The 23,584-nt window shown below is 41.8% G+C and overlaps 1 protein-coding gene across 5 annotated transcripts in view; it reads left to right on the top strand.

The window, feature by feature from the left end:
• The window catches only part of LOC139753747 ((E3-independent) E2 ubiquitin-conjugating enzyme UBE2O), a 455,778-nt gene that overhangs the window by 349,256 nt on the left and 82,938 nt on the right, over window positions 1-23,584 (top strand). For all 5 annotated transcript variants that reach the window (XM_071670555.1, XM_071670557.1, XM_071670558.1 and 2 more), the window contains 2 exons: window positions 893-940; window positions 19,815-19,978. In XM_071670555.1, the coding sequence (XP_071526656.1) occupies window positions 893-940; window positions 19,815-19,978 (212 nt within the window). The remainder of the gene's footprint in view (window positions 1-892; window positions 941-19,814; window positions 19,979-23,584) is intronic.

Here is a 23,584-nt window from a genome sequence, read left to right as displayed (position 1 = left end):
TTTATGTGAGATGAGCATTAGTCTTCAATTTACGAACATGGCTAGTGAAAGGAAACCATTGTAATTAAATCATGATGCATTTCCATTCTAGGCAGCTGTTTGGAACTGAAACCAAAATAGAAGAAAGAGCTGTGAATATTTCCTATTGGCCATCCATTCCTTTGTTGTGGTCTATCACCATCAGGGATTCCCTTCAGCTGATTTGATGAATTCTTGTAATTTGTTTATACCAATAGGGATTCAGGGAAACAGAACTGACAGTTCCTGGTGGGCATGCACAGGTGTTTTTCAGTGCAACACGTCTTTGTTTAATTATTTCAAATTATTCACTGACATGTTTTGTGCTCAGTAGCAAAGCTTTTTAGACTATCAGACAGCTGTTAGTGATAGACCAAGATATGCAGTGGAGTAACAAGCTCCCCTGTGATGTTTTTCTACTTCTGCTTTTCTTGTCAGTTGTGATTGTTTTGGCACCATTTTTTTCCCAGTTCTTACTTTTAAGAAAGGAGTAGCTGCCTCTCAGTTTGATAATATCGAATGTGCTGGATTCTTTACTTAGTATTTATTTTGAGGTTATGGTGATGCATTGATTATGGTTTGATAGTTAAACTTGTGTACAAGCTCTTTCTTTAGAGTTGTCAGTACATTAAAGTACTGAAATAGATACTTACTTGAGAAAGTGTTTGAGGAAATTTGCATGCACTACCCTTTTTTTCAGGAAAGGCAAGGTGATATAAAGTTTTTCTTATTTATGATATGAAATTTTATGATGTATATGTTGTGTGTGATGATAATTGATTTGTCAGATAATACAGTCATATGCAAGTGATTATTTTATACATAGTGTAATAAAGATTTTAATGCTGGCCTTTTCCACATGCTGCTATCTCAGGGAGTGGACAAGCACTTGGGAAATGTCTTCCCAGCTCTGAGCCTGATGGTGAGAATGATTTATTCTAGTGCTCTGAAGTAGTGTGTTAAGTTTTTAGAACATTTTATTCAAATACTGTAATTTTTGTATGCTTAATATTTCTTTTTATTGCAATTTTTGATAACTCTAGTAGATTCCCGAAAGACTTCATCTGTAACATGATTATTTATGCTCATGACAATGAGAATGGCCTAATTTCCATACCCCTGATACTTTTTTTTTTACCTACCCCATAATTTTGATGTAACATTCTATTAAGATTTCCCATACATTAACTTTATTGCTTGAAAACATTCTATAATTGAGCATATGATTGTTGTTTCATGGTAATATCTTTTATATATTTTTTCTGCGTTGCCATAAGCATTTTAACTTTTACCCTGTATTCCTATTCAGGCCAGTCTGTAAGATATTTATGCTTCCATATGTGCAGAATCCCTTAAACAATAGTTGGAGGTATTTCAGTAAGGCCCAGGGAATTTGATTAACACTAGCCACCTAAGGGCTCTGGAAGGCTTCATAACATGCTTATCTGTTAGCAAGTAAAGGCTCAACACATGTACTCAGGAGTCTAATGGCAAGAGTTTGTGGATTTTGTTTTCTTTTGAATGCTTTTATTTGGAGTGTGAAAATATTGAGAATATTAAATCTATCTACCAGATTTACAGTTCTTGTGTACTTCAAAAGTTTATATGTAGGTTTTATTAAATGAAAAAAGACATTGATCACTTCATCGTAATTTAACTTTCAGACCATTTGAATGGTCCAGCTTGGATTAAAGTGGAATTGGTGACTGGTCAAGGCTTAATGGTATCTGAACCCAAAACTTAATTTTTCAGCATGAAGAGGCTGTAAATGACTTCTAGATTTTTTGGATTCTTGTTTACATGAAAATTCACTACCTTCAATTTTTTTTATGTTGGATGGATGGAATCATGGAAGCGGAAGTGAATCATGGGATGGGGGAGGGGGCGAAAATTCTAGGAGCCTTGAAGAATATGTGGAAGTCGAGAACATTATCTCGGAAAGCAAAAATGGGTATGTTTGAAGGAATAGTGGTTCCAATAATGTTGTATGGTTGCGAGGCATGGGCTATGGATAGAGTTGTGCGCAGGAGGGTGGATGTGCTGGAAATGAGATGTTTGAGGACAATATGTGGTGTGAGGTGGTTTGATCGAGTAAGTAATGCAAGGGTAAGAGAGATGTGTGGTAATAAAAAAAGTGTGGTTGAGAGAGCAGAAGAGGGTGTTTTGAACTGGTTTGGTCACAGGGAGAGAATGAGTGAAGAAAGATTGACCAAGAGGATATATGTGTCAGAGGTGGAGGGAACGAGGAGAAGTGGGAGACCAAATTGGAGGTGGAAAGATGGAGTGAAAAAGATTTTGAGTGATCGGGGTCTGAACATGCAGGAGAGTGAAAGGCGTGCAAGGAATAGAGTGAATTGGAACAATGTGGTATACCGGGGTCGACATGCTGTCAGTGGATTGAAACAGGGCATGTGAATCGTCTGGGGTAAACCATGGAAAGTTGTGTGGGGCCTGGATTTGGAAAGGGAGCTGTGGTTTTGGTGCATTATTACATGACAGCTAGAGACTGAGTGTGAACGAATGGGGCCTTTGTCTTTTCCTAGCGCTACCTCGCTCACATGAGGGGGAAGGGGGTTGTTATTCCATGTGTGGCGAGGTGGCGATGGGAATGAATAAAGGCAGTCAGTATGAATTATGTACATGTGTATATATATATATATGTCTGTGTGTGTATATCTATGTATACATTGAGTTGTATAGGTATGTATATTGCGTGTGTGGACGTGTATGTATGTATATGTGTATGTGGGTGGGTTGGGCCATTCTTTTGTCTGTTTCCTTGCGCTACCTCGCTAACGCGGGAGACAGCGACAAAGGAAAATAATAAAAAAAAAGAAAGATAAATCAACAAGTTTAAAGGAGACAATTTTTTTTGCGTTATAGAAAGATAAATCAACAAGTTTAAAGGAGACAATTTTTTTTTGCGTTATAGAAAGATAAATCAACAAGTTTAAAGGAGACAAATATTTAAGCTCTGTTCAGGCTTTAACTAAGTGGTAAGTTTTCAGGAAGTTGTATTATGCACTAAATGAATATCCTGTAAATCTTTCAATTATTCATTCCAGGTTACTGTTTCCTAGTACTTGGATGTGACATTTAAGCTTTCCAGGTCATCCTCCAAAAGGAGGTTTAGTGCTCAGGTACATTGGAGCAGAAATTGCAGCAGATGGAACCACAGGAGCAGAGCTGGATGATAAGGTGGAAGATAGGGGGAACTAAGGTTCTGAATATGTTAAGGAACATGTAGGAAAGATGAATATCTGTTGGGGCAAAGATGGATATATTTGAAGGGTTGATGTGCTGTCAATAGACTGAATTAGGGCATGAGAAATGTCTAGGGTAAACCATAGAAAGGTCCATGGGGCCTGGATGTGGATAGGGAGCTTTAGTTTTGGTGTACTACACATGACAGCTAGAGAGTTTATGCAAGCAGATGTGGCCTTTCTCCATATGTTTCCTGTCACTACCTCACTGTTGCAGGTTCTTGGATCATTTACGAATGTGTGGAAGGAGAGAGCATTATCTGGGGGAGGGCAAAAATGGGTAAATTTGAGGTGATTGTAGTTCCAATGATATTGTATGGATTTTATGTATAGGCAGCAGATGAGGATGTGTAGAGGATAGTTGTGTTGGAAATGAAAATTTTGAGAACATTATGTGGTGTGAAGTGGTTTAATTGAATAAGTAATAAAAGGGTTAGGGGGAATTATGGTAGTAAGAAGAGTGTGGTTGAAAGAGCTGAAGAGGATTTACTGAAATGGTTTTGGTCATATGGAGAGAATGAGTGTGGAGAGGTTGGTGAAGAGAGTTAATGTGCCAGAAGTGGAGAGTACTAGAAGATGACTAGATAGAGTTGGAAGGATGGAATGAAAAAGATTTTGAGTGATAGTGTCATTAAAATGCAGGAAAGTGAAAGGCATGCAAGGGATAGAGTGAATTGGAGCGTTGTGGTACACATGGGGTGACATTCCATCAGTGAATAGAACCAGAGCATATGAAGCAGTTAGGGGTAACCATGGAAAGATCTATAAGTCCTGTTTGTGGATAGGGGGATCTGGGTGGTTTTGGTGCATTACTAGTGGCAGCTAGAGAATGAATGTGAGTGAACATTTCCTTTCTGTGTTTTTAGAGCTACCTTGCTACTGTAGAAAACAGAGAACAAACATGAAAAAATAGAGTGAATTGGACCTTTGTGGTACACAGGGGGCAACATGCTGTCAATGGACTGAACGAGGGCATATGAAGCACTTGGAGGAAACCATGGAAAGGTCTGCAGAACTTAGTTGTGGTTATTGGGCTATAGTTTCGGTGCATTACACAGCAGCAAGAAAATGGATGCTTCTGCTCCTGGTTTTACATCACTGACATGGAAATGGTGACAGTTCCAAAAAAATGTAATCTGAAGCTTACTCGTACAGGAGTTCTTTTATCTTTATGAAACTCTGCAACACTGAGGAAGCCTGCCACATCTACTGGATTGGACCATAAGTCATAAAGTGCATGTTTATACCAGGAGAGTGCAGGGCATCTGAGCATTCTGTGTTTGGTGTTTTTGTTGTGGTTTTAGTACTGTGGTCATAAAGGGTTTTGGGAAGTGGTTTAAAGGCTCTGAGGCCATGAGATTCTCTCATGGCTCACAGAACACATCCCCAGAGAGAGACTATTTTTCTTTCCTCAAAATTTACTTTTCTTTGACTTTTTTTTTTTTTTTTTAGAAGGGATCAAGCATTAAGACTTTGAATTTTAGAATTGTTATGTTTTACTTTTCTTTAGTGTTTGAAAGGAAGTGCAAAGAAATTTTACATAATGTTTATCCATCCACCCCAGACAGTACCATGTGGTTTGAATGTCTTTTTAGCCTTTTTGAGTGATTCTAAAGAAGCTGTTGTCTGTGGGTTTGACATTGTTTCCAGTCATTTGTAGGATAGATTGTTAAATTCTTTCTATTTTTTTAGGAAACTTCATGTCAGCATTAATGAAAACTGTTGATGGGCATAGATCGTTAACAGTCTGTTCTTTTCGTTGGATATGACTTAGCAGTGTTTTATGAAAATTGTTTCTTGGAGCTTTAGGGTCAGAATGAAGAGTTCATGAAATTCTTGCACTGTATAAACATTACAGATTACTGAAGTTTGAATATGATCTTTTTTTGAGTAAATGTTAACCTAATCCAAAACTTTCTTGCATAGAATGAGACCAATTAATTTAGGAATTAACCTGTTTTGATAAAGGAAATTTCTCTATCCTCACTTGGCCCCCTTCTCTGTTCCTCCTTTTGGAAAATTAAAGAATGAGAGAGGAGGATTTTCAGCCCCAGCTCCCTACCCCTTTAGTCGCCTTCTACAACATGCAGGGAATACATGGGAATTATTCTTTCTACCTTATCCCCAGGATATATATATATATATAGGATAGGGGAGAAAGAATACTTCCCACGTATTCCCTGTGTGTCGTAGAAGGCGACTAAAAGGGAAGGGAGCGGGTGGCTGGAAATCCTCCCCTCTCGTTTTTTTTTTTTTTTTTTTTTTCCAAAAGAAGGAACAGAGAAGAGGGCCAGGTGAGGATATTCCCTCAAAGGCCCAGTCCTCTGTTCTTAACGCTACCTCGCTATCGCGGGAAATAGCAAATAGTATGAAAAAAAAAAATATATATATATATATATATATATATCCCTGGGGATAGGGGATTAAGAATACTTCCCACGTATTCCCTGCGTGTCGTAGAAGGCGACTAAAAGGGGAGGGAGCGGGGGGCTGGAAATCCTCCCCTCTCGTTTTTTTTTTTTTAAATTTTCCAAAAGAAGGAACAGAGAATTGGGCCAGGTGAGGGTATTCCCTCAAAGGCCCAGTCCTCTGTTCTTAATGCTACCTCGCTAACGCGGGAAATGGCGAATAGTTTAAAAGAAGAAAAGAAAGATATATATATATAAGTGGGGATAGGGGAGAAAGAATACTTCCCACGTATTCCCTGCGTGTCGTAGAAGGCGACTAAAAGGGGAGGGAGCGGGGGGCTCGAAATCCTCCCCTCTCGTTTTTTTTTTCTTTTTTTTCTTTTTTTTTTTTCTTTTTCCAAAAGAAGGAACAGAGAAGGGGGCCAGGTGGGGATATTCCCTCAAAGGCCCAGTCCTCTGTTCTTAACGCTACCTCGCTAATGCGGGAAATGGCGAATAGTTTGAAAGAAATAGAAAAAAAGTGGTAGAGGATGTGTGGATCAGGTGTTTGCTTTGAAGAATGTATGTGAGAAATACTTAGAAAAGCAAATGGATTTGTATGTAGCATTTATGGATCTGGAGAAGGCATATGATAGAGTTGATAGAGATGCTCTGTGGAAGGTATTAAGAATATATGGTGTGGGAGGCAAGTTCTTAGAAGCAGTGAAAAGTTTTTATCGAGGATGTAAGGCATGTGTACGTGTAGGAAGAGAGGAAAGTGATTGGTTCTCAGTGAATGTAGGTTTGCGGCAGGGATGTGTGATGTCTCCATGGTTGTTTAATTTGTTTATGGATGGGGTTGTTAGGGAGGTGAATACGAGAGTTTTGGAAAGAGGGGCAAGTATGAAGTCTGTTGGGGATGAGAGAGCTTGGGAAGTGAGTCAGTTGTTGTTCGCTGATGATACAGCGCTGGTGGCTGATTCATGTGAGAAACTGCAGAAGCTGGTGACTGAGTTTGGTAAAGTGTGTGAAAGAAGAAAGTTAAGAGTAAATGTGAATAAGAGCAAGGTTATTAGGTACAGTAGGGTTGAGGGTCAAGTCAATTGGGAGGTGAGTTTGAATGGAGAAAAACTGGAGGAAGTGAAGTGTTTTAGATATCTGGGAGTGGATCTGGCAGCGGATGGAACCATGGAAGCGGAAGTGGATCATAGGGTGGGGGAGGGGGCGAAAATTCTGGGAGCCTTGAAGAATGTGTGGAAGTCGAGAACATTATCTCGGAAAGCAAAAATGGGTATGTTTGAAGGAATAGTGGTTCCAACAATGTTGTATGGTTGCGAGGCGTGGACTATGGATAGAGTTGTGCGCAGGAGGATGGATGTGCTGGAAATGAGATGTTTGAGGACAATGTGTGGTGTGAGGTGGTTTGATCGAGTAAGTAATGTAAGGGTAAGAGAGATGTGTGGAAATAAAAAGAGCGTGGTTGAGAGAGCAGAAGAGGGTGTTTTGAAATGGTTTGGTCACATGGAGAGAATGAGTGAGGAAAGATTGACCAAGAGGATATATGTGTCGGAGGTGGAGGGAACGAGGAGAAGAGGGAGACCAAATTGGAGGTGGAAAGATGGAGTGAAAAAGATTTTGTGTGATTGGGGCCTGAACATGCAGGAGGGTGAAAGGAGGGCAAAGAATAGAGTGAATTGGAGCGATGTGGTATGTGTATGTGTATGGGAAACAGACGAAAGAAATGGCCCAACCCACCCCCATACACAATGTATATACATACCCGACCACACACGCAAATATACATACCTATACATCTCAATGTACACATATATATACACGCACAGACACATACATATATACCCATGCACACAATTCACACTGTCTGCCTTTATTCATTCCCATCGCCACCTCACCACACATGGAATACCATCCCCCTTCCCCCTCATGTGTGCGAGGTAGCACTAGGAAAAGACAACAAAGGCCTCATTCGTTCACACTCAGTCTCTAGCTGTCATGCAATAATGCCCGAAACCACAGCTCCCTTTCCACATCCAGGCCCCACACAACTTTCCATGGTTTACCTCAGACGCTTCACATGCCCTTGATTCAATCCACTGACAGCACGTCAACCCCGGTATACCACATCGATCCAGTTCACTCTATTCCTCTATTCCTAATGTTCTCGACTTCCACACATTCTTCAAGGCTCCCAGGATTTTCGCCCCCTCCCCCACCCTATGATCCACTTCCGCTTCCATGGTTCCATCCGCTGCCAGATCCACTCCCAGATATCTAAAACACTTTACTTCCTCCAGTTTTTCTCGATTCAAACTTACCTCCCAATAGACTTGACCCTCAACCCTACTGTACCTAATAACCTTGCTCTTATTCACATTTACTCTTAACTTTCTTCTTTCACACACTTTACCAAACTCAGTCACCAGCTTCTGCAATTTCTCACATGAATCAGCCACCATCGCTGTATCATCAGCGAACAACAACTGACTCACTTCCCAAGCTCTCTCATCCACAACAGACTTCATACGTGCCCCTCTTTCCAAAACTCTTGCATTCACTTCCCTGACAACCCCATCCATAAACAAATTAAACAACCATGGAGACATCACACACCCCTGCCGCAAACCTACATTCACTGAGAATCAATCACTTTCCTCTCTTCCTACACGTACACATGCCTTACATCCTCGATAAAAACTTTTCACTGCTTCTAAGAACTTGCCTCCCACACCATATATTCTTAATACCTTCCCCAGAGCATCTCTATCAACTCTGTCATATGCCTTCTCCAGATCCATAAATGCTACATACAAATCCAATTGCTTTTCTAAGTATTTCTCACTTACATTCTTCAAAGCAAACACCTGATCCACACATCCTCTACCACTTCTGAAACCACACTGCTCTTCCCCAATCTGATGCTCTGTACATGCCTTTACCCTCTTAATCAATACCCTCCCATATAATTTACCAGGAATACTCAACAAACTTATACCTCTGTAATTTGAGCACTCACTCTTATCCCCTTTGCCTTTGTACAATGGCACTATGCACGCATTCCGCCAATCCTCAGGCGCCTCACCATGAGTCATACATACATTAAATAACCTTACCAACCAGTCAACAATACAGTCACCCCCTTTTTTAATAAATTCCACTGCAATACCATCCAAACCTGCTGCCTTGCCGGCTTTCATCTTCCGCAAATCTTTTACTACCTCTTCTGTGTTTACCAAATCATTTTCCCTAACCCTCTCACTTTGCACACCACCTCGACCAAAACACCCTATATCTGCCACTCTATCATCAAACACATTCAACAAACCTTCAAAATACTCACTCCATCTCCTTCTCACATCACCACTACTTGTTGTCACCTCCCCATATATTTTTTTTTTTTTTTCAACCTATTCGCCATTTCCTGTGTTAGCAAGGTAGTGTTAAGAACAGAGGACTGGGCCTTTGAGTGAATATCCTCACCTGGCCCCATTCTCTGTTCCTTCTTTTGGAAAATCAAATAAAAGCGAGAGGGGAGGATTTCCAGCCCCCCACTCCCTCCTCTTTTAGTTGCCTTCTACGACATGCAGGGAATACGTGGGAAGTAGTCATTCTCCCCATACATCTCAACGTATACTTATATATACACACACAGACATATACATATATACACATGTACATAATTCCTGGGAGCCTTGAAGAATGTGTGGAAGTCGAGAACATTATCTCCGAAAGCAAAAATGGCTATGTTTGAAGGAATAGTGGTTCCAACAATGTTGTATGGTTGCGAGGCGTGGGCTATGGATAGAGTTGTGCGGAGGAGGGTGGATGTGCTGGAAATGAGATGTTTGAGGACAATATGTGGTGTGAGGTGGTTTGATCGAGTAAGTAATGTAAGGGTAAGAGAGATGTGTGGAAATAAGATGAGCGTGGTTGAGAGAGCAGAAGAGGGTGTTTTGAAATGGTTTGGGCACATGGAGAGAATGAATGAGGAAAGATTGACCAAGAGGATATATGTGTCAGAGGTGGAGGGAACGAGGAGAAGTGGGAGACCAAATTGGAGGTGGAAAGATGGAGTGAAAAAGATATTGAGTGATCGGGGCCTGAACATGCAGGAGGGTGAGAGGCGGGCAAGGAATAGAGTGAATTGGATCGATGTGGTATACCGGGGTTGACGTGCTGTCAGTGGATTGACTCAGGGCATGTGAAGCGTCTGGGGTAAACCATGGAAAGTTGTGTGGGGCCTGGATGTGGAAAGGGAGCTGTGGTTTCGGGCATTATTGCATGACAGCTAGAGACTGAGTGTGAACGAATGGGGCCTTTGTTGTCTTTTCCTAGTGCTACCTCGCACACATGAGGGGGGAGGGGGATGTTATTCCATGTGTGGCGAGGTGGCGATGGGAATGAATAAAGGCAAACAGTGTGAATTGTGTGCATGTGTTTATATGTATATATCTGTGTGTGTATATATATGTGTACATTGAGATGTATAGGTATGTATATTTGCGTGTGGGGACGTGTATGTATATACATGTGTATGGGGGTGGGTTGGGCCATTTCTTTCGTCTGTTTCCTTGCGCTACCTCGCAAACGCGGGAGACAAGGGCAAAAGAAAAAAAAAACATAATTCATACTGTCTGCCTTCATTCATTCCCATCGCCACCCTCGCCACAGTGAAATAACAACCCCCCTCCCCCTCATGTGTGCGAGGTAGCACTAGGAAAAGACAACAAAGGCCACATTCATTCACACTCAGTCTCTAGCTTTCATGTAATAATGCACCGAAACCACAGCTCCCTTTCCACATCCAGGCCCCACAGGACTTTCCATGGTTTACCCCAGACGCTTCACATGCCCTGGTTCAATCTATTGACAGCACGTCGACCCTGGTATACCACATCATTCCAATTCACTCTATTCCTTGCATCCCTTTCACCCTACTGCATGTTCAGGCCCTGATCACTCAAATTCTTTTTCACTCCATCTTTCCACCTCCAATTTTTCTCCCACTTCTCGTTCCCTCCACCTCCGACACATATATCCTCTTGGTCATCTTTCCTCACTCATTCTCTCCATGTGACCAAACCAGTTCAAACACCCTCTTCTGCTGTCTCAACCACACTCTTTTATTACCACACATCTCTCTTACCCTATTATTACTTACTCGATCAAACCACCTCACACCACATATTGTCCTCAAACATCTCATTTCCAGCACATCCACCCTCCTCCGTACAACTCTATCCGTAGCCCACGCCTCGCAACCATATAACATTGTTGGAACCACTGTTCCTTCAAACATAGCCATTTTTGCTTTCGGAGATAATGTTCTCAATTTCCACACATTTTTCAACATTCCCAGAACTTGAGCACTCTCCCCCACCTTATGATTCACTTCCGCTTTCATGGTTCCATCTGCTGCCAAATCCACTCTCTGATATCTAAAACACTTCACTTTCTCCAGTTTTTCTCCATTCAAACTCACCTCCCAATTGATTTGTCCCTCAACCCTACTGTACCTAATAACTTTGCTCTTATTCACATTTACTCTCAGCTTTCTTCTTTCACACACTTTACCAAACTCAGTCACCAGCTTCTGCAGTTTCTCACCCGAATCAGCCACCAGCGCTGTATCATCAGCGAACAACAACTGACTCACTTCCCAAGCTCTCTCATCCACAACAGACTTCATACGTGCCCTTCTTTCCAAAACTCTTGCATTCACTTCCCTGACAACCCCATCCATAAACAAATTAAACAACCATGGAGACATCACACACCCCTGCCGCAAACCTACATTCACTGAGAATCAATCACTTTCCTCTCTTCCTACACGTACACATGCCTTACATCCTCGATAAAAACTTTTCACTGCTTCTAAGAACTTGCCTCCCACACCATATATTCTTAATACCTTCCCCAGAGCATCTCTATCAACTCTGTCATATGCCTTCTCCAGATCCATAAATGCTACATACAAATCCAATTGCTTTTCTAAGTATTTCTCACTTACATTCTTCAAAGCAAACACCTGATCCACACATCCTCTACCACTTCTGAAACCACACTGCTCTTCCCCAATCTGATGCTCTGTACATGCCTTTACCCTCTTAATCAATACCCTCCCATATAATTTACCAGGAATACTCAACAAACTTATACCTCTGTAATTTGAGCACTCACTCTTATCCCCTTTGCCTTTGTACAATGGCACTATGCACGCATTCCGCCAATCCTCAGGCGCCTCACCATGAGTCATACATACATTAAATAACCTTACCAACCAGTCAACAATACAGTCACCCCCTTTTTTAATAAATTCCACTGCAATACCATCCAAACCTGCTGCCTTGCCGGCTTTCATCTTCCGCAAATCTTTTACTACCTCTTCTGTGTTTACCAAATCATTTTCCCTAACCCTCTCACTTTGCACACCACCTCGACCAAAACACCCTATATCTGCCACTCTATCATCAAACACATTCAACAAACCTTCAAAATACTCACTCCATCTCCATCTCACATCACCACTACTTGTTGTCACCTCCCCATATATTTTTTTTTTTTTTTCAACCTATTCGCCATTTCCTGTGTTAGCAAGGTAGTGTTAAGAACAGAGGACTGGGCCTTTGAGTGAATATCCTCACCTGGCCCCATTCTCTGTTCCTTCTTTTGGAAAATCAAATAAAAGCGAGAGGGGAGGATTTCCAGCCCCCCACTCCCTCCTCTTTTAGTTGCCTTCTACGACATGCAGGGAATACGTGGGAAGTAGTCATTCTCCCCATACATCTCAACGTATACTTATATATACACACACAGACATATACATATATACACATGTACATAATTCCTGGGAGCCTTGAAGAATGTGTGGAAGTCGAGAACATTATCTCCGAAAGCAAAAATGGCTATGTTTGAAGGAATAGTGGTTCCAACAATGTTGTATGGTTGCGAGGCGTGGGCTATGGATAGAGTTGTGCGGAGGAGGGTGGATGTGCTGGAAATGAGATGTTTGAGGACAATATGTGGTGTGAGGTGGTTTGATCGAGTAAGTAATGTAAGGGTAAGAGAGATGTGTGGAAATAAGATGAGCGTGGTTGAGAGAGCAGAAGAGGGTGTTTTGAAATGGTTTGGGCACATGGAGAGAATGAATGAGGAAAGATTGACCAAGAGGATATATGTGTCAGAGGTGGAGGGAACGAGGAGAAGTGGGAGACCAAATTGGAGGTGGAAAGATGGAGTGAAAAAGATATTGAGTGATCGGGGCCTGAACATGCAGGAGGGTGAGAGGCGGGCAAGGAATAGAGTGAATTGGATCGATGTGGTATACCGGGGTTGACGTGCTGTCAGTGGATTGACTCAGGGCATGTGAAGCGTCTGGGGTAAACCATGGAAAGTTGTGTGGGGCCTGGATGTGGAAAGGGAGCTGTGGTTTCGGGCATTATTGCATGACAGCTAGAGACTGAGTGTGAACGAATGGGGCCTTTGTTGTCTTTTCCTAGTGCTACCTCGCACACATGAGGGGGGAGGGGGATGTTATTCCATGTGTGGCGAGGTGGCGATGGGAATGAATAAAGGCAAACAGTGTGAATTGTGTGCATGTGTTTATATGTATATATCTGTGTGTGTATATATATGTGTACATTGAGATGTATAGGTATGTATATTTGCGTGTGGGGACGTGTATGTATATACATGTGTATGGGGGTGGGTTGGGCCATTTCTTTCGTCTGTTTCCTTGCGCTACCTCGCAAACGCGGGAGACAAGGGCAAAAGAAAAAAAAACATAATTCATACTGTCTGCCTTCATTCATTCCCATCGCCACCTCGCCACAGTGAAATAACAACCCCCCTCCCCCTCATGTGTGCGAGGTAGCACTAGGAAAAGACAACAAAGGCCACATTCATTCACACTCAGTCTCTAGCTTTCATGTAATAATGCACCGAAACCACAGCTCCCTTTCCACATCCAGGCCCCACAGGACTTTCCATGGTTTACCCCAGACGCTTCACATGCCCTGGTTCAATCTATTGACAGCACGTCGACCCTGGTATACCACATCATTCCAATTCACTCTATTCCTTGCATCCCTTTCACCCTACTGCATGTTCAGGCCCTGATCACTCAAATTCTTTTTCACTCCATCTTTCCACCTCCTATTTTTCTCCCACTTCTCGTTCCCTCCACCTCCGACACATATATCCTCTTGGTCATCTTTCCTCACTCATTCTCTCCATGTGACCAAACCAGTTCAAACACCCTCTTCTGCTGTCTCAACCACACTCTTTTTATTACCACACATCTCTCTTACCCTATTATTACTTACTCGATCAAACCACCTCACACCACATATTGTCCTCAAACATCTCATTTCCAGCACATCCACCCTCCTCCGTACAACTCTATCCGTAGCCCACGCCTCGCAACCATATAACATTGTTGGAACCACTGTTCCTTCAAACATAGCCATTTTTGCTTTCGGAGATAATGTTCTCAATTTCCACACATTTTTCAACATTCCCAGAACTTGAGCACTCTCCCCCACCTTATGATTCACTTCCGCTTTCATGGTTCCATCTGCTGCCAAATCCACTCTCTGATATCTAAAACACTTCACTTTCTCCAGTTTTTCTCCATTCAAACTCACCTCCCAATTGATTTGTCCCTCAACCCTACTGTACCTAATAACTTTGCTCTTATTCACATTTACTCTCAGCTTTCTTCTTTCACACACTTTACCAAACTCAGTCACCAGCTTCTGCAGTTTCTCACCCGAATCAGCCACCAGCGCTGTATCATCAGCGAACAACAACTTACTCACTTCCCAAGCTCTCTCATCCACAACAGACTGCATACTTGCCCCTCTTTCCAAAACTCTTGCATTCACCTCCCTAACAACCTCATCCATAAACAAATTAAACAACCATGGAAACATCACACACCCCTGCCGCAAACCAACATTCACTGAGAACCAATCACTTTCCTCTCTTCCTACTTGTACACATGCCTTACATCCTCAATAAAAACTTTTCACTGCTCTAACACCTTGCCTCCCACACCATATATTCTTAATACCTTCCACAGAGCATCTCTATCACTATCATATTCCTTCTCCAGATCCATAAATGCTACATACAAATCTATTAGCTTTTCTAAGTATTTCTCACATACATTATTCAAAGCAAACACCTGATCCACACATCCTCCACCACTTCTGAAACCACACTGCTCTTCCCCAATCTGATGCTCTGCACATGCCTTCACCCTCTCAATCAATACCCTCCCATATGATTTCCCAGGAATACTCAACAAACTTATTCCTCTGTAATTTGAGCGCTCACTTTTATCCCCTTTGCCTTTTTACAATGGCACTATGCAAGCATTCCGCCAATCCTCAGGCACCTCACCATGAATCATGCATACATTAAATAACCTTACCAACCAGTCAACAACAGTCACCACCTTTTTTAATAAATTCCACTGCAATACCATCCAAACCCACTGCCTTGCCGGCTTTCATCTTCCGCAAAGCTTTTACCACTTCTTCTCTGTTTACCAAATCATTCTCCCTAACCCTCTCACTTTGCATGCCACCTCGACCAAAACACCCTATATCTGCCACTCTGTCATCAAACACATTCAACAAACCTTTAGAATACTCACTCCAACTCCTTCTCACATCACCACTTCTTGTTATCACCTCCCAATAAGCCCCCTTCACTGATGTTCTTATTTATTCCCTTGTCTTACTTTATTTACCTCCTTCCAAAACATCTTTTTATCCTCCCTAAAATTTAATGATACTCTCTCACCCCAACTCTCATTTGCCCTCTTTCTCACCTCTTGCACCTTTCTCTTGACCTCCTGTCTCTTTCTTTTATGCATCTCCCAGTCATTTGCATTATTTCCCAGCAAAAATCGTCCAAATGCCTCTCTCTTCTCTTTCACTAATAATCTTACTTCTTCATCCCACCACTCACTACCTTTCTAATCTCCCCACCTCCCACACTTCTCATGCCACAAGCATCTTTTGCGCAAACCATTACTGCTTCCTTAAATACATCCCATTCCTCCTCCACTCCCCTTACGTCATTTGTTCTCACTCTTTTCACCCCAACATTCTCTTTTCTTTTCTGAAAACCTCTACATATCTTCACCTTTGCCTCCACAAGATAATGATCACACATCTCTCCATTTGCACCTCTCAGCTTATTAACGTCCAAAAGTCTGTCTTTCGTGTGCCTATCAATTAACACGTAATCCAATAACGCTCTCTGGCCATCTCTCCTACCTACATACATATACTTATATCTCTCTTTTTAACCAGGTATTCCCAATCACCAGTCATTTTTTCAGCACATAGATCTGCAAGCTCTTCACCATTTCTATTTACAACACTGAATGCCCCATGTACACCAATTATTCCCTTAACCGCCACATCACTCACCTTTGCATTCAAATCACCCATCACTATGAACCGGTCTTGTGCATCAAAACTACTAACACACTCACTCAGCTGCTACCAAAACACATGCCTTTTATGATCATATATATGTTTTATTTTGTGAGAAACTGCAGAAGCTGGTGACTGAGTTTGGTAAAGTGTGTGAAAGAAGAAAGTTAAGAGTAAATGTGAATAAGAGCAAGGTTATTAGGTACAGTAGGGTTGAGGGTCAAGTCAATTGGGAGGTGAGTTTGAATGGAGAAAAACTGGAGGAAGTGAAGTGTTTTAGATATCTGGGAGTGGATCTGGCAGCGGATGGAACCATGGAAGCGGAAGTGGATCATTGGGTGGGGGGAGGGGGGGAAAATTCTGGGAGCCTTGAAGAATGTGTGGAAGTCAAGAACATTATCTCGGAAAGCAAAAATGGGTATGTATGAAGGAATAGTGGTTCCAACAATGTTGTATGGTTGCGAGGCATGGGCTATGGATAGAGTGGTGCGCAGGAGGATGGATGTGCTGGAAATGAGATGTTTGAGGACAATGTGTGGTGTGAGGTGGTTTGATCGAGTAAGTAAAGTAAGGGTAAGAGAGATGTGTGGAAATAAAAAGAGCGCGGTTGAGAGAGCAGAAGAGGGTGTTTTGAAATGGTTTGGGCACATGGAGAGAATGAGTGAGGAAAGATTGACCAAGAGGATATATGTGTCGGAGGTGGAGGGAACGAGGAGAAGAGGGAGACCAAATTGGAGGTGGAAAGATGGAGTGAAGAAGATTTTGTGTGATCGGGGCCTGAACATGCAGGAGGGTGAAAGGAGGGCAAGGAATAGAGTGAATTGGAGCGATGTGGTATACCGGGGTTGACGTGCTGTCAGTGGATTGAATCAGGGCATGTGAAGCGTCTGGGGTAAACCATGGAAAGCTGTGTAGGTATGTATATTTGCGTGTGTGGACGTATGTATATACATGTGTATGGGGGTGGGTTGGGCCATTTCTTTCGTCTGTTTCCTTGCGCTACCTCGCAAATGCGGGAGACAGCGACAAAGCAAAAAAAAAAAATATATGTTTTATTTATTTATACTTTGCCGCTGTCTCTCGCATTAGCGAGGTAGTGTGAAGAAACAGATGAAAGAATGGCCCAACCTACCCACATACACATGTATATACATACATGTCCACACACGCACATATACATACCTATACATTTCAATGTATACATATATACATACACAGACATATACATATGTACACATGTACATAATTCATACTTGCTGCCTTTATTCATTCCTGTCGGCAACCCAACGCACATGAAGTGACACCCCCTTTCCCCCTGCACATGTGCGAGTTAGTGCTAGGAAAAGACAACAAAGGCCACATTCATTCACGCTCAGTCTCTAACTGTCATGTGTAATGCACCAAAACCACAGCTCCCTTTCCACAGAGCCTATGAGCATCTAAGGACATACTCCCCATTAAGAAAGGAAAGGCTTGACAGAAAAACTTGAGAAAATCTCATTGAAAGGACCTACCCTTACTGACAATCTGGCCCCTGTTTGGATCCTCCTCCTTTGAAGGTGGTATACCTAAATTCCAACAAAAAAGTCAACCAGATCTAAACATATACAGTCAAATAAAGGCTTTTCTCAAAATAAGAAGGAAAAACTTTTGATCATCTTCAACAAGAAGTTTTTAAAGACAGCTTATGGAAAAGCCCTGTCTTCTACATCAGCAAGGTAGCGAAAGGAAACAGATGAGGAATGGCCCAACCCACCCACATACGCATGTACATACGTGAAATGTAGTTTTGATTTTAAATGATAGAAAACCATTTCTTTTCAGTTGCCAGAGCCCCATGAGCATCCATATATTTTTCCCTCTTTCACTTTCCTTCTTTCTTTTCCAAAAATTTTCCTGATTACTGACAGTAACAGGCTTGAAGCATGTACATGATATTATAGTTGGTTGTGGGAGTGTCTGGCCATTTAGTGTTAATTTCAACACCATAACAGAAACCTAGATGGATTCCTGTGTGGTTGATAGGTTGCTGTGAGCAGGCATCAGCCAACCTCAAGTGTTTTATGATATGCCATATTTTTCTGGATAAAATAGCATTTTAACCTCCCACATATTCCTATCTGGCTCTGCTTACAGTAGAGAAATAGTGTTCATCTTTTAAAACCTTCATTGCTGCCTCCTGTCTAGCACCTTTTGCAGATTCTTTCTGATATTATTTTACCTCCATTCTTCACATCACCATGTTTATCTTTTTTATTTTTCCTTTACCGTTCTGCTTTCTGTCTGTCTATATCTCTGATGCTTGTTTCCCCAAGATGGTAGCCACAGCAAAAGAGTATCTTTAACTGGTAAACTCCAGTTCCACTTCTTAGCCTGAAAGTCTCACCCTTAACAGGTCAATGGCAGAGGGCAGCCCTGGCGCAGTGTTGCTAGAGGCTTCTATGTAATGTTCTGACTATTTGCGCCTAATGTGTTCACCTAATCTTCCAACCTACTAAGTCCACCTAATGCTCCTGTATAATGTTCCTACCCAATACTCCTGCCATTTGTTCCTACCTACTGCTTCTGTCTGTTACTCCTATCATTTTGCCAAAATGCACAGCTAGCGCATAGCGCTAACCACGGAAAGTATAGAGTAATAAAGAATGTGAATGAATTAATTGTTGTCAAGTGTTATGTGTGGCAAGGAAAGACTGTATGCTTATGAACAGATTGCCTGCACTTATTGTATTTATTTTTTGAAAATGAGAGGCATGTAATATTCACAATATCAGCTTTTAAGAAGTAATTACATGAATGAACTCAGCTTAGCTTCCTTTGAGTGAATGCATTATGTCAGCAACCATGCTTGTAATACTTGTATTTTGAGAGGGTATACTTGATTTTTATTGCACAGTGGGAGGAACTGTTTTTAGTTGACAGGTGTTAGAACATATACACCCACAATGAATTTTCATTCATGAAAAGAGTCAAACACAGTTAAAAGCCCTTGGTTTATATGTGACTCCTCAAATTTGCAAACATTGATTTGTTGTATGAATGTTACTTGTATAAATGTATGTGCCAGCAGACTCAGGGGATTAAGCACATCAAAAAATAGTATTTAAGAATGTTTTATTGTTTCTATGGGCTAGCCTCCTTTTTAAGCTTTAAAAGCATCAGTACTCAGCTAGTTTATACTTTACTGATTTTTTTTACAAAAGCTATCTGCTGCTTGTTAGAACAGTGCTTAATCAGTCACCAACACCAAAGATATTTGATCAACTTGGTCTTCCCACTGTAGACTTGACTACTTTTTTGTACATTTCATATAACTCTTCATGTATGGTTGATTGATTAGCTTCCTAATGTTTTGAATTATGCATTTTCATAGAGAATTATTTGCAATTTTTTTGATAATATACTCTGTTGCTAACCCATTGAATGGCTGATGTTTTACTTTACTGACGGACTTTGTTCTTATCAGTGTAAATGTTTATGTTTAGTTTTAACAAACAATTTATAGATTGAGATATGGAATGTGATAGTGATATTCTATGATAGTGCCTATAATCATTCTTGTTGATGTAGCACTAGTTGGAGGTTCTGGTAGTAATTAGTCCCTAGAAATGGGACTGTGATATTATTTTACTTTATTTGATACAAGACTTAGTTTTGATTGTGTTCTTTCATTGCAGGTTTTCAGGTATTGGAAGCTGCACCTGACAGCCATAAATTTAAGCTGACAATGTTTCAGCCAACGGACCCACCACATTTCTACAGAACTGTTCGCAAAGAGATGAAATTATTGAAAACTTCCCTTCCCCCAGGCATATGGGTCAGGGGTTATGAGGACAGGATGGTAAGATTATCAGATGTTATATATGTGTACTATAGCACAAAGTCTCTCTCTCTCTCTCTCTCTCTCTCTCTCTCTCTCTCTCTCTCTCTCTCTCTCTCTCTCTCTCTCTCTCCCTCTCTCTCTCTCTCTCTCTCTCTCTCTCTCTCTCTCTCTCTCTCTCTCTCTCTCTCTCTCTCTCTCTCTCTCTCTCTCTCTCTCTCTCTCTCTCTCTCCCTCTCTCTCTCTCTCTCTCTCTCTCCCTCTCTCTCTCTCCCTCTCTCTCTCTCTCTCTCTCTCTCTCTCTCTCTCCTCTCTCTCTCTCCCTCTCTCTCTCCTCTCTCTCTCTCTCCCTCTCTCTCTCACCCTCTCTCTCTCCCTCTCTCTCTCTCTCCCCCTCTCTCTCTCTCTCCCTCTCTCTCTCTCTCCCTCTCTCTCTCTCTCCCTCTCTCTCTCTCTCCCCTCTCCCTCCCCTCTCCCCTCCCCCCCCCCCCCCCCCCTCTCTCTCTCTCTCTCTCTCTCTCTCTACTATCCTGGTCCACCATTCCCTCAATTGCATTCTCCCCATACAACCACTTCTTCAACACCCATTTAGCACCCACTTCCTGCCCCAACCCACCCTCACCCACAGCTCATTCCTCCATGGCCCCTCCAAAACCTCACCATGCTCACCCTAACCCTCAGTCGTTCCCCCCCTCCATCCTATTACCTCCTCTCACCCTCACCCAGACTCCTAGTCCCATCCCTCCACTAAGGCCCTCCCTTGCCCTAATTCCTTAACCTCCTCCAAGTTCATGTCATACCTCAACCAGCTATCCTGCCATTCCCCTCCCCTTCCTCATGGGACCACTTACCCCCCCTACTTACCCCGTTGGCCTTACATGCGCTGTTGATTTGCAGTAGTCAGTGACTTTGTGTTGACCACATCTAACTGCCAATAGAAGTTAGACTGGGTCACATCGAGGTCAGATTGAATACCCTCCTTACCCCATCAGACAGTTATGTCAGGGATGCAGGTTATGGGGGCTCATCACAAATCAGTCTAGAAATTGCTGGCCACCATATCATGCCACAAGTCTCATACAGGAATTATTTGAAGAAACTGAATGGACTTTATGTGAATATATGATCCATCTGAAATAAATTAGCTGAATTGTATTTTTTGGTAAACAGTGAACACATTGATATCAATAGTTTGAAATTTCTGAACACAGAAAACAACAATCAGATTAGGGAGTACAATCTACCAGACTTCAAATTATTTGTGAGGGATAGAAACAGTTGAGGAGGTGGAACTGCAGTGTAAGTAAAGTTTTATCTAAACCCCATTAAAGTTCATACTACAACATCTGCCACTGTTCAGTGCTAGTGTATTCAAATCAGCACAAAATTTTCCAAACTAAAGATAAACATCATTTATAGATGCCCTAGTCAGTCAGCAGATAATGACAGTGTCATGTATGAGAGTTTATGATGAGCAATACAGGACAAAGACTCGATCATTCTTGGGGATGTTAATCTTCCAGATATCAATGGGCAAACTGCCTCAGTTAAAGAAAGTGAATCTGCTAGACTTATCAACTTTGTTGAAGACAATTTTCTCTATTGGACAGTCACTGAGCTGACAAGGGAAGCTAATGTACTTGATTTAGTTCTCGCATCCCAGTTCTTAGTAAGTGATACCCATGTTGAACATCTTGGCACTTGTGACCATAACATGGTTAGGTTCAACAAATGTCAAAACCAATTTCCGTAAAACCTGTAATATTACCCCTGACTTTAAAAGGGTAGACCTTATTGGGCTGTGTGATGCATTAAAGAGTCTTACCCTTGTTGGTTCATGTCCAGAGGAATTATGGGCCAGTTGTAAGTGTCTGTTTATGCACCATCAAGTCATATTCATTTCCATGTATGACAAAAACAATAAAGCCAGCAACAAGCACCAGTGACACTCCCAAGATATTGGGCTGTGTGATGCAGTAAAGAGTCTCACCCTTGTTGGTTCATGTCCAGAGGAATTATGGGCCAGTTGTAAGAGTCAGTTTATGCACCATCAAGTCATATTCATTCCCATGCATGACAGAAACAATAAAGCCAACAACAAGCATGAATGACACTCCCAAGATATTGAATGAGCTATACGGCACAAAAGTAAACTCTGTAAGCTTAAGAAATCAGCGATCCAGTTATCGCAGTACAATATAACACAGTCAGAAGGAATGTGAAAGGACTTATCAAACAAGCCAAGAGAGAATACTTTCCATATATTTCCTGCGTGTCGTAGAAGGCAACTAAAACAGGAGGGAGCAGGGGGCTGGAAGTCCTCCCCTCTCATTTGTTAATTTTCCAAAAGAGGAACAGAGAAGGGGGCTAAGTGAGGATATTCCTTCAAAGGCCCAGTCTTCTGTTCTTAATGCTACCTCACTAATGCGGGAAATGGCGAATAGTATGAAAAAAAAGGTAATAGAAATCCTAAAAGATTTTATGTGTCTTCATTTGCTTAAATTTGATCTCCAGATTTTCCCATCTGTTTGATATATACACCCTGGTTGAGACCAGTGACAGCTTATCACTTCCATATACCATACTACTGTTCAAACATTAAATTTGAAAATCTTCAAAATCTGTTTAGATATATTTATGTATCTCAGAGTATGAAAAAGGGTATGTTTAAAGGAATAGTAGTTCCTACAATATTATACAATTGCAAGGAATGGGCCATAGATATGGCTTTGCGAAGGAGGATGGATGTGTTGGAAATGAAATGTTTGAGAACAACATGTGGTGTGAGGTGGTTTAATTAAGTAATGAAAGGATTAGAGAGATGTGTGGGAATAAAGAGTGTGGTTGAGAGAGCAGAAGAGGGTGTTTTGAAATGGTTTGGACATACGGAGAGAATGAGTGAGGAAAGGTTGACAAAGAGGACATGTGTGTCAGAGGTGGTGGGAACAAGAAGTGGGAGACCAAATTGGAGGTAAAAGGATGAAGTGAAAAAAAATTTGAGCAATCTCTGCCTGAGCATGCAGGAGGGTGGGAGGTTTGCAAGGAATAGAGTGAATTGGAACAATGTGGTATACCTTGGTCAATGCACTGGCAATGGACTGAACCAGGGCATGTGAAACATGTAGGGTAAACCATGGAAAGGTCTGTGGGGCCTGGATATGGATAGGGAGTTGTGGTGCCAGTGCATTACATATGACAGCTGGAGGCCGAATGTGAACAAATGTGCCTTTCTATTTTCGTCTGCTTTATTGGTGCTATCTCACTGATGCAGGGGATGGCGATGCTGTTTCCTGTGGGGTAGGGTGGGGTGGCACTGGGAATGGATGAAGGCAAGCAAATATGAATATGTACATGTGTACATATGTATATGGCTGTGCATGTATATTTTTTGTCGCTGTCTCCTGCGTTTGCGAGGTAGCGCAAGGAAACAGACGAAAGAAATGGCCCAACCCACCCCCATACACATGTATATACATACATGTCCCCACACGCAAATATACATACCCATACATCTCAATGTACATATATATATACACACACACACATATACATATATACACATGCACTCAATTCACACTGTCTGCCTTTATTCATTCCCATCGCCACCTCGTCACACATGGAATAACA

This window comes from Panulirus ornatus, chromosome 15, assembly GCF_036320965.1.
Source record: "Panulirus ornatus isolate Po-2019 chromosome 15, ASM3632096v1, whole genome shotgun sequence".
Lineage (NCBI taxonomy): Eukaryota > Metazoa > Arthropoda > Malacostraca > Decapoda > Palinuridae > Panulirus > Panulirus ornatus.
This window is presented reverse-complemented; position numbering and strand designations above follow the sequence as displayed.